At 38.8% G+C, this 12,853-nt stretch overlaps 1 protein-coding gene across 2 annotated transcripts in view; it reads right to left on the reverse strand.

The window, feature by feature from the left end:
- NBAS (NBAS subunit of NRZ tethering complex) overlaps nt 1–11,918 on the reverse strand; it is a 277,261-nt gene extending 265,343 nt beyond the window's left edge. The window contains exons 1-6 of one of the 2 annotated variants that reach the window (XM_032497057.1): nt 11,758–11,915; nt 9,561–9,618; nt 7,999–8,035; nt 5,713–5,790; nt 5,162–5,209; nt 1,318–1,361 (exon numbers count right to left, since the gene is read on the reverse strand). In XM_032497057.1, the coding sequence (XP_032352948.1) occupies nt 1,318–1,361; nt 5,162–5,209; nt 5,713–5,790; nt 7,999–8,035; nt 9,561–9,618; nt 11,758–11,871 (379 nt within the window). In that variant the 5' untranslated portion in view covers nt 11,872–11,915. Of the gene's footprint in view, nt 1–1,317; nt 1,362–5,161; nt 5,210–5,712; nt 5,791–7,998; nt 8,036–9,560; nt 9,619–11,757 lie in introns of both variants that reach the window. The other variant, XM_032497056.1, reaches the window with a different exon arrangement.
- Between the last annotated feature and the right edge of the window lie 935 nt (nt 11,919–12,853).

Here is a 12,853-nt window from a genome sequence, read left to right on the forward strand (position 1 = left end):
CATTTGCCTTTAAGTTACACACTATATGTAAAAACAACTCCACAAGAACTTTATTACTACTTTATCTACTAGTATACATGGAATTGTGTAAGAATAATGATTCTGACACACTAATAGAATTAATATTGCCATTCCTATGGGACTCAAAACATTATTTAAACCATCGATCTTTAATCTTCTGAACACACCTGGACAGCTGAGAATGAGACAAATGAGAAGGAAACCAGCCCGTGGCCACTAATGGCACACTGGACCAGAAGCTTAAGAGCAGCCGGGGAGAGTCCTCAGCACTGGCACGATTTTGCCGGTTTCACAACTACCAAGGCCTCCCTGCTCTGAGCTCTTTCACTTCGATTATTTATGTCATCCTAATGCTGCCTTAAGATAAAATACGCATACCATGTTCCTTCAGTCGAGGAGAAAATGCATGTAAAGCATTAAATACAGTGCCTGGCACACAGTAAGGGCACCATAAATGTTTGTCATCATCCCAGTGACCGTGATTATGATCATTGTGAGTCCTACAACAGTTTAACACTGTTAAACCAACACGAGGTCAGACAAATGGAACTGCAGGCCCTGTAAATAAAATGTAGGTAATAGATGCACTTACCTGTCAACACCCTCTTAATTATCTTCCTCCCGTACAGTTCCCCCTGCCTTTTCACACACTGCTCCCTCAAATTGAAACACTCCCCCATCTTCTACCTTCTACTCATTAAGGTTGCTTTCTGAAAGTCACTTTCTCAACAACATCATCTCACACCCCTAGTTAAACGCTCACTCCGTTTTTCCTTCATCAGATTTGTCAAAGTCTGTAAGTATATACTTGAGTGTCTACATGACTCATGAGGTAAGGGACCATGCATTTTTGCTCACAATCATATCCCTAAGACCCAGAAAAATGGTTCATACACATAAATAATACTCAGGAAACTTTTGCTGAATCATATATCAAAAACTGATCAAATCCCAGACTATATTTACTAGTCTATATCTGACCAACTGTTTACCTATCTATAAATTCTTTTCTGCACTGAATTCAAAATAAAAGACTGTATACACTTACCAATTCTTTATCCCAAAACTGGCTTAGATTTTTTTAAAACAGTTTCAATTTCAAATCTCTCCAAAATTCACATCTTAGAGCAAAACACTTAAGAGAAATCAATTAAGATGTTTTAAAACTATTTTAATAAAGTAATAATAATCTTTGTTAATAAATACTTGCTTAATACCTATTCTGACTTTGAAGAAATATTGTTAACTGCTGCAGATTTGAATTTTTCATTTTTAAAAGATTTTGGAAACTCTTACCTTGACATTTCCCAATAATAGACGTAAAATCGTCTTTTGCAGACCTGCAAAATGTGTAAAATTAAGACAACAGTTTTGCCATAACAACAGTACTCTATAATAGTATGTCACCACAAACACTTGTAGAGCAGGCAACTTCTTTAGACAACATTAAATCATTCCTTCTCTCACACAGATAGTTTTGTGCCTCAAGACTCCTTCATGGGTGACAAAGTTTTCTTCCAACCTTCGTATTTCACTAGGGACAAAGCTACACTAGGAATACAGTGATACAAGCATAACTGATTTTAAGCACGGTCTTTTAATACCATAGAGATGACTGGACCCCATCCCCAAAGGCTCTGGTCCAGTGAATCTGAGATAGGGCCCAACAAAAATATGTATGTTTTTTAAGCTCCATAGATTGATCCTGGTTAAGAACCACTGGTCTACATCATATTACAAAGTTTAATCACTTAGGAAAAAAAAGTCTTGTTTTAATAAGTCAAATAGAAGGTGATCATATTTATATCAGTGACCTATTTAAAATCTGCAATCTTAAAATATATACCAAAGTAGTCTAATAATTATATCTTCAAAAGTGAAAATTGATAAACCTTCTAGAAAAAAATTGTGACAATTATCCAAAACTTTCATGTCCTTAGTATTTGATCCAGCAATTTAAGTTCTGTAAAGTTATCCCTGGGGAATAATTACAGATACACACAGATATCAAGGAAATTAATGCAGCCTAATTTATGAAAGAGAAAAGTATAGCCAACATAAAGTGATTAAGTATTAGATTTTACTATATAATCTCAATGAATATTATGCAATTACTACATGGAAAGATGCTGACAACATATTAATTTTCAAAATTTATCAAGAAAAAGGCATCAAATAGAATGTACAGTATCATTTTACTACCTATATGTAAATATGTTACGCACACAGAATAGTTTCAAAGAACCATATACCAAAATATTAATAGTAGACACTCTGGATAGTAAAACTTGTACTTCTTTCATAAATACTTAACTATATTTTCTAATATTTGTAAAATGACTAAGCATTACTTTTAAAACAAATTTTAAAGACTCTAAGATTTTTAGTCATTTATTAAAATATTATGTTATAACAAAAATCAGGTATAAATATGGAAATAAATTTCCTCAAGAAATTGAACTATTCAGCCTCCAAGTGGAATCGAGCAGAAAGGACATGGTCTTTGAAGTAAAACTGACCTGATTTAAACCCTCTCTATGTGTAACCTAGACAAAATATCCAATTTGATTTCATTTTCCTTTCAATAAAGTAGGCCAAGTAATAGCTTCACAACTTAGGGAAAAGATTAAATGAGATATTACATATAAATTAGCATGAATGAGACCTAAGTAAATTTTCATTACTTTCATCTTTAATATATTCATAAATAATAGTTGTTCTTTTTGCTGGAAAAGGGGAGGGAGGGAGACATAAATCTGTTCTGTCAAAACTTCACAGAATTTACTGGAGGAAGAGGGTGCCTTTTTTATGAGTCTACTATTTTAATGCTTTTTTGTTGTGTTCTGTGACGGTTTCTAATTAGTTCCCATATTTATAACAGCCCATAATCATAAGAAACTATTATTACTCACTCTTTAGGAAAAAGGAAACATACATTAGCCACTTATAATCCACAACTACCACCAAATTATAAATTAAAGTAGCAATTCACAAGTCGTTTTTCATCCACGTGCACACCACACACAAGCAGGTTAAGTATGCCATATTAGAGCAAGTGATCAGAGTCACTTGCATTCACTACAAAACTAAAGTGGGGGAACAGCAGCCCCAGCCCTATCCTGCAAAAGGCAGAGCTGTCTCCTAAAACGAGTGTGTTTCAGCCTTGCATTTTTTCACAAAGACCATTTCCTATTTATAACTGCTTTCTAATATCGAATAATAACCCCAGATACTAGAATTATCTTTCATATTCTAATCCAATCAACAAATATTTACTGAGTACTGGGTGCCTACAACTACTGCCACGGAAGTCAATCTTGGATTGTACACGCTCTTCACTGGAGTAAAGACGCACGTGGAGTAGTGAGAACAAATGTCTTAAAAACTCAGGCACAGCCACCATTCATAGCGTTTACTTCAAGGATCTACCTTGCCCTTTTCCTTTGTGGAGTCTTCCACATCTTTGCTTAAAGACACTTCCCTTCAGGTTACTGAAAAGTAATTTTGTTTGTCTATATTTATTGAACAAAAGCAACCAAGTGCCAGCTGTGAGCAAGTCAGTGGGCTACGCCCTGTAATGCCCTCCCAGCATCTACTTCCCCATCCCACTTGCAAACACGCCACTTACTGATCAAACATAAATTAGACACCTACCACGTGCAAGAAAATATAAAAGTGCTACGGAAAAAGGACAGTCCGTGCCTTCAAGGAACATTCAGTGTAACTGGAGCTGCGGACTTCACATGCCATTCACATGAGTTTTAAGCAAATGGCATCCCCTGGAATTATGCACAGCAGTGGATATATACCTAAATACACTGGAGGAAACCCACGTGCAAACATACAGGTATATATGTGACATGATCAAAAGGTAGCACAGATTTGTAGATAAGAGCATGAACACTGAAGCTAGGATGGCTGATTCCAAATCCTTGGGCAAGTTACTTAACCGCATTTTGCCAGCTTCCTCATTTCTAAAACAGAGAAAAATAGTTGTACCCACTTCACAGGGGTTCTTCACGAGGGAGTTAACACATGTAAAACACAACAGTGCCCAACATTATTAGCATAACCTTATCATTAAGTATAATAATGTGTTGATTATTATAGGAGCATAGAGAATCAGCACCTAACCAATGAGGGGAAGGGGGATCCACTCTGAACGTGTTCCTGAAAGGCTTCCTGATAAAGGTGACTCTTCACCAGATAAGAGTCTTTAGATATACTAAGTTACAAAGCTTTTGCAAACTACAGGCCAGGTTACTAAAATCTTGACAAGCATCACTTTCTGTTGCCCAGAAATCTTCCCTTACCACTTAATCTCAAATGTAGGAGTGAATTCCTAGAGGGCTGGATATAAGTTTTATAAATATTATTTTATATGCTAACAATCCAGTAGCAAATTCTTTTATAAGTCACTTTTTTTTCCTTTTCATCACAATTTTATTAACAAGTTCCAGAAACCCTTGGTCAAAGCCTCCTTGACAAGCCTAAATATCAACCCCATCCCCAAATACATATTCCAACCCTAAGACCTAAAATCATTCTGTTAATGTTCTCATTTCATGGGAAAGAGATGGAAATTTTGACTATTTTCTGCTGCTCACAAAGAAGTCACCCAATGAGCGCATTTCTCAAAAGATACTTTTCACATCACTGCAGCCAATGGGGTAGGAAGTACTAGCCAGCCCATTTCTATGACTAGTATCAGTTCATATACTGTATCAACTTGATGCTCAACGTTGCTGTTAGAAAAGAAGGCCCTGCCTATTAAAGGCATCCAGATGAAGTACTGAAGTTATGAAAGGCTGTCATTACTGCCAATCATTTCTAACCTGATGGTTTTGAGAAGGATCACTGAGACTCCTGATCTGAAGTCGGTGCCCCAGTGGGGGCAAACTCTCTGTCTACTCCCCAAGATGTTGAGGGGTTCAGTTCTAGTTGGATAAATGGGAGAAGAAACTTCACAAACAGAAGGCTAAAACAGCATGTGAGTTAATAGTCACATAATCCCTTGAAAATTCTTAGTTATTGTACATCAACCACACTTAAAATTTAAAAAAAAGAATCTTAGTTCCCATAAATGAAGGAAAACTTTTCTCAAGGGAAATTTTTTAATATGAATAATATTAACAGTTACCTGATCTCCACACACTGATCTTGAACAGCAGCCAGAAGTTTCCCATTGCTGTCATGGGGCAGAATGAGAAACAAAAACCTATGTGAATATTTGTAGCCATATTCAACATAGATGGGATTATTTTAAGAAGTTCAAATCATTTTTAAATTTTTTCACATCTTTTAATTATCCAACTCTTGGTCTTATAATTAGATGAGTATATAGGTACAAAAGAACAATTAAATACAGTTAAATTAAATGAACACATTTAAACAATACTAATCATGTGTGACAAAGGCAATTTATATACAATAAAAATCAAGGCTAGGGGTATAACTCAGTGGTACAGTGTCTGCTTAGTATGCACAAGGTCCTGGGTTCAATCCCCAGTATCTCCATTAAGTATATAAATTAGTAAATAAAAATAAACAAATCTAATTACCCTCCTCCCCCACCTTAAAAAAAAAAAAAACAAGACTGCAAGCCATATGGACCCCAAAATTAATATCTATAATGGATTTTGAATGCTAATCCAGGTAGAGGAACATTACATGAATTTTATACATCCTTACCTTGCAAGCACCAAATGCCAGTTTATCTGTTTATTAACCAAGCGAACCAGTCCATCAGGGAGCAAAAAAGGTGCAGGGCTGAAATCATAACACATTAGCTAACTTAAAATCTAATCATGAAAACTACATGTAAGTAGGTAAATATTATAAACAGCATAGACCTATAGCAAGCAACAGGGATTTTTTTCCATTAGAATATAAAAAGTGAATACCAGCAAACCCAAAACCTAAAGTCACTTATTGGATATCTGAAATTTGACCACATTCACTTCTCTACAGAAAAACATGGTGATGTGCTCAATGACATGAATTTAATGTTCCTTCTAAGGAAAAGATACTGAGGGTGCCAGAAACAGAGCAGAGTGAGCTTAGAAGAGACCCTTCCTGCAATGCACACCTAGAAATTCTGGCTCAACTCACAAACACAAATTCTAGTGTACACCCACACTCAAGAGAAAGAAAGAGAAATCTCCAAGAACTACAAATGAAAACAAAACTGAAAGTCAGAATTGGGTCCAGGACAAAGGGAGGAAGAAGAATGCAACACAAGAGTTAACACCTGGGTAGGAAATGAGCTGTGGGCCACACGAAGGACAGGAGTTGGACGAGAGACTCCTGCGAAGGCCAGGACCCTCACGTGACTGCACTATCAGTGAAAGAACTAGACAGACCTCCCCAGGGCCCAGGGAGGCTTACAGGAATCCCATCTCTGCCTGGAATCCTGATCTGTGGGGGGATGGGAATGAATCGTCCTGTGGAAAATCAAAACCTCAAGTGTTTACTATATGCAAGGCTGGACTGCAGTTTCACTCATGTGATGCAAGATTCCCAAGCAGAAGGTCACAATAGCACCATTCACAAAAGACACGAGGGAACGATCCACCATATGTGAACCAGATAAAACAAATTAAAGGGGTAACACATGAAGAAATCAAGAAACCAGGTGGAAAAGAAGAATAAAGAAATAATTTGACAGGGGAAGAAATAGGAAAAAAACCACACTACAGAAATTAGAAAACACAAAATAAGATTTTTAAAAATTAGTAATATATATTCAGTATATTTATGTTCATTTTTTAAAACACAAAATATTTAATGCCATGGGATAGATACAGATATAATAAAGATCAGAAACATACACATGAATGATGCAATCAACATGAGGACAGTAATTTCCTCTGGAGGGGAAGGGAGGAGGGGCAGAAGCGGTATGGGTGAGGGTGAGGAGTGGACCTGAGCTGTAACATTTTGCATGAAAAAAAAAGGGCTCTCTGAAGCAAATATGGCAGAAGAGCAACAACCACTTTAACTCAGATAAAGATACAAACCACAGGAGGTTCATCATACTATTGTCTATAACTCTCATAATTGAAAGAAAAAAAAAACAAAAAGAAAAAGTCACTTGAAACAAACATTGGCCCCAAAACCTTTAGGTATAATGACCATAAAACTCAAGAGCAGAAAACTGAACTACAAGTTTTTCGAAAGAAACGTAACATGGAGAAGACTAGATAATCATCCCGCGGTGAGTTCCCAACCTGCACACTGAGCGACGTGGCCAACGCAGGCGAAGGGCTTCCTGGGAGAAATACCTCCCGACGCCTCACCTTAAGGTGATGTCACACAGGACAAGGCTTGTCACAGAGGGGCTCTTGCAAGTCCTCCTTCTCAATAAGTAACAACAGGACTTACTGTCAAGAAGCAACCGCAACCGACGTTTTCTGCCATCCCTATCCGAAGGGGTTCAGCACTAGCATGCGCAGCCTGGTGAGCCCAGGAAAAGCAGCCTACCTCCTCCACACCTCTCCCCACTACCACCTTCTCCCCCACTCTATTCTCTACTCCATCACAACCCACACTCCCCAAAGTTAAGACAAAATTAAATCAGAAATTTAATTTATACACATACAAACATACACACACACACACACACACACACACACACACACACACAGTAACAGCAGAAAAGCAAAGGAGCTAACCCCAAAGAAGAACCAAAGGTCTTTTTTATGGAACTAAAACTATATTATCTCTAGAGCTCTTAAGATTAGACGTCCTTAAGGAAAAAGGAATCTGCTGTAAACAGTTCTATAAAACAATTCCTACACATGTATCTAAAAGCCGAATTGTATCCTTGGTCAGAATAATCATTTCATAATTGTTCCTTTTATAGCTGAAAATTAGCACCAGGCCTAAAAACATACTTAACACACAAAAGAATTAAAAAGCAGCCGAGAACTGAAACCTAACGAACCTTCTCTGATGCACAGAGAAGGGATGACTCACCTGTACCAGATATATTGGCGTAAAAATAATAAACGGTCTGTAATAAAAAGAAACAGCAAAGCCAAATATGAATGAGCCTATTCTTGAGGAATCATTTGCAATTTTAGATTTATTGAGAGTAAATAATAAAAATACACTGTAGACTGAGTCATTACAAAACAAAACATGGCACAACTCCTGAAGAGAATAAATATAATCTAATATACACTACTAACTTTTACAAGATCCTATATTTGTTCTATTAAGTCCCAAGTTTGTGTTATTCAAAACTTTGAAGCATTTCCTAATAGTACAAGTTACAGTGGTTTGAGATGCCAAATTTCACCTAAGAGGTTTTAATAAAATCACAGAGTAGAAGTCAAAGTAATCACCCATTAAAACCAAAGTACTTATATAAAGATTAAGGTATCATTTTACACTTTATAGCAAAAACTTAAAAAATAATGATGCTTAAAATGAGGAAGTCCGTGGGAAATTCTATTGACAAGTAATGTTTTATACGATCCCATTTAAAACATACATGTATGTGTGAACATGTTTACACAGTTATGAAGTTACGAAGTCAACAGCAAAAGGTCTGAAGGATAAGAGATTATCTCTGGGTGGTAAAATGAAGATTTATTCTAATTTGTGGTTATTTATATTCTGTAAACTTTGTACAATTATTTTTATTACTTGTGTATATTTTCTAAATTTTCAAAATTTCACATTTGTGATAATGAAATTGAATTATGCAGCTGCTTCTTGTACCAGGAGATACAATTATAATTAATTTCAGGTACTCAACTCTTTTGAAACTGAATTTTCACTCTATAAGTAGCTGAAATACCCTGGTATAATAAGAATGGGCTTTGGAGTCAGAAAGACATGTAGTCAAATTCCAGATGAATGACCCCAGGCAAGTTTCCTCATCTAAAAGTATAAATTCTTATCATCACCTACACTTTGCTGGTCTGGTAAAGGATTACATCAATTAACATACATACAGCCATCAAAACACCTGCTTAAGGCATCTAGTGCTCAGTACTTCCTCAGATCCTATGAGCTCATATGTAAAGTCTGTCAGGAGTTAAACAACTACCCTGGTTAATCAAATCTGTAATTTGAATAACTCCGACCAGATGTCCCTGAAACATCAATGTAAACCACTTAAAATGGTCTGTCACTGTCTTTCCTTCACCTTCAGCGTTTGTAGACTCTCTGAGAGTCACAGTGGGTTTGATTTTCTTCATTTCTTCTAGGATACATCAGTAACGGTTAAACTCAGGCCATACTTTAAGCTGCATTAAAAATGCGTGTGTGTATAAACATACGTATACATTTATGTGTGTGTGTACACACATACATGTATATTTACAAGTAGACACATATGTATAGTTAAAATACTTTTTATAAAATAAAACTTAGGTAGCATTTATGCTATTCACTTTTAATCAGGTGCTACATTAGAAGTCAAAAGAACACATTTTCAAATTCCTAAACTTCCTAAAACAGCAGTTATGAATGGGAAAAAATTATCTGCTAACTATACCATTATATGTAGAAAAATAAACTATACTTACCCCTAATTGCTTTCGTGATGATAAAGGATGCACCATGTTTTCGGGTGCCTCTAGGCTGCAAATGGAAAAACAAAAACCAAAAACACATTTGAATATTTCCTAGTAACACTTACACAATATGTAAAGTTATTATTTCTTTCCTAACAGAGTACTAAACACAAGTTACCAGTATTTAAAAACTACTTTTAGATAAAAGCAAAACAAGGAGAAGCAGGACTAGGAACAGTGGGAGTGCAAGTGAGCATGGCAGAGTTACAGGCATTTGCCAGGATGAATTTTGCAGGGGAGGACAAGGACTGAAAACGGACGTTTCCAAATCAAAACGTCAGTGAAAAGTCGAGGGCAAAGACCACGCTGGTCGCTGGTCGCCAGTCGCCAGTTCAGCACCCTGTTTTGGTGGGATACAGAAGCCTAAAGCAAATTTTGCTTGCAGGAAAAGTGGTCCTGTGAATTAATAAACTCAAGCCTCGAGGCAAATTTATTGAATATTGGTTATATATCCAGAGAGAAAATGCTACCAACGTCCACACTGATATATAATTGATACATTAAATAGTTTCTTAAATATAGACTAAACATGGCATAGGCAGTACCAGGCACCACAGTGACTAAGATGCACTAATGTGCTATTAAGAAAGGGACAATGGCCATCCAGTAAGTGCAGACAGAGATGGCTTAAAATCACAGGAAAGTTATTTCATTCAACAAACATGAACTGATCATCCACCTCATGCAGACAGAACTTGGTCCTGGGGAGGGATATAAAGATAAATCAGATACAGCTGTCTTCCAAGAGCTTGTAGTCTGGTTGAAATCAACAGAACCAGACCAAAAAAAAAAAGGGTTTCGAGGTTTTAATGTAAGCTGAGGCTGTGCTTATTTTTTTTAATCAATTTACAATGTTAAGCCTTCTGAAACATGCTTGTAGTTAACCAGTGAGTGCTAAGGAATGGAAACTTAGCCTTATCTAACCAGTGGCACCAGCAAGTTTCCTAGCTGCAGATCCTACAAAATGTTCACTGTTCAAGACAAACAGAAACGAAGTAGATAGTTGAAAAGTAATAATATATGAGGATCTCTGCCAGCCTACAAAATAAATTACTCAAGACAAGAAGAAACTGCAGTGAGAAGGTTAAAGATAAACTACAAACTTTACAGGAGACACAGGAGAATGAGTACTCTCTCCAGTTAAACAAAAAACTTAAAAAAAAAAATCCAGTAAACAAGAATTCATACGAGCTGGACTCCATGACCTTTAATGAAAGTCCTTTTCGATCTTGCTGCATCTTCTGAGCTTAAAACAGTGACTGGCACACGTTAGGCTCTCAATAAATTTCTGTTGAATAAATACAGATTCCTGGTTCTTACTTTCACCCTGTGCCTGGGAGACACTCTCTACGAAACTAATAACCCCAAGGTCCAGTTCAGATTACCAACCCCCACATCGCCTTTTCTAGCAAAGAACCCAACCCCGGGTCAGTAGCTCCTAAATCTTCACTCTCGGGGGCATTCTGCTCACACCGCTATAATAGCGCTTATTACTGAAGGTGGTGACAAACATTTACTAGCACCGTCGTCCTCTAGACTGCAAGCACCAAGTAAGTTATTCCCCTCTGTAAGCCCAGCGCCTGGCACTGTATGTGGGACAGAGACGGACACATGCAGACACTTATTAAATGCTTGTTCACTAAATAAACAAGAACCGGCGCGATTCAGGCCCAAGTAGGAGTAGAGGTTCGATGATGCACTCCACGGCAGCCCGCCAGATGCTGAGATGGCTGTAAGGTCCTAGAAAGTTCTCCCACTGCAGATGAGGATCTGCCCTGGCCAGCCCTAGCGAGGGACCACCAAGAGTCTAGGTATGTAGAGGACCCTCAAGTTCAATACTGTGCCTCCCCTCCAAGAACCGGGTGGTAAAACTCAGATACCAGAGTGGGAAGGTACAAGCCTCAGAGCCCGAGGTTCCGCGCCCCCGACAACCGAATTTGGAGCCCAGGAGGAAACCCAGGAAACCCCACTTAGCTGACCCGGACCCCCGGAGCCCGCTGTGCCGTTGCCAGGGCGACCGCCCCAGCGCGGGGCCCTGCTCCCCCGCCCACCCGGCTCCCCTCTCCTGTGTGGCTCCTGCTACGTGGCTCTGCCGGTGCAGCGCCCGCGCCAAGCTGGCCGCAGCCCCGGAGGGGCCTGGTTCACCTGCTACTTCTGTCTCTGGGGGCCACTCAGTGTTGACCAGCAAGTCGTAGAGAATCGTCTCCTCCTCGCCCTCCGCAGTGCCTGGATTCCCAGCAGGCGCTGACTCGGAGGCCGCCATGTCGGCCAGACCCGAGCAGCCGGGGGAGGGCCACTACGGCATCCCGTAAAGGACAAGCTTCCCTGGCCGCGCCCGCTTTTGATTTACAAGGCGTAGGGTGGAGCTTCACTGGACGCGGAAAGGAAATACTGGGTTAAACCTTATGTGGATAAGAGAGACAATCCCTACTGCTTGTTTGGGGGTAAAACTTAGGTCTTGTCCCCATGCGCTCCCTGTTTACTGATTGCGTGAGATCAGCCAAGTCTGAACTCTCTTATCCAGTCAGCTTCTATAAAACAAAAATGATAGAAGTATCTCCCTGAGAAATAATCTACCATTTATGTATTCGTTGCCTAACACGTAGAAAGAGTATCAACAGTGGTTTTTAAATAAACACCAAAAAGTTATCGAACGCGACAGATTAAACCAATGAAAGGTTTTAGAAGACTGATGCTCTAGGAGCCCAGAAAAGACAACGAAGGCCGGAGATCTAGAGCATCTGCCTGAAGGAAGGGGAGCTTATCCTGGGTCTTTCACAGCAGATAGAATCAAATCATGTGAAGGCTTGGGGAGAGCATTTCAAAGGGAGGGAATTGTGGTGAACAAAGATAGAGGCAGAAATATATACTTGAAAGAGCAGGCAGCTGATGGAACCCCAGTCGAGAAAGGGAATGGGGGCAATAAAGTTGAAACAGTAGGTAGAGGACATACATCGAGGTCCCGCCTCATTTGTTCATTCCTTCAACAAGTGCGTCTCCGTGGCAAGCCCTGTACTGCGAGCAGAGCCTGTTGACACCTGAATGAATCAGCAGTGAGCCACAATCAAAAGAAACAGAAATGCTGACCATTTCTTGCAGGAATTACACTGTATAATATCCATCAATATGCATTAGGCAAAGATACAATTAAAAGCCTCTGCTGGGAAGCCAGGGCTCCCATTACTCTCGAAGTTATATGACCTCAAAGCAAGCTCTGTATCACCTGCCTGCTCCCCTTCCTCTCT

The sequence above is a fragment of the Camelus ferus genome, chromosome 15 (assembly GCF_009834535.1).
Source record: "Camelus ferus isolate YT-003-E chromosome 15, BCGSAC_Cfer_1.0, whole genome shotgun sequence".
Lineage (NCBI taxonomy): Eukaryota > Metazoa > Chordata > Mammalia > Artiodactyla > Camelidae > Camelus > Camelus ferus.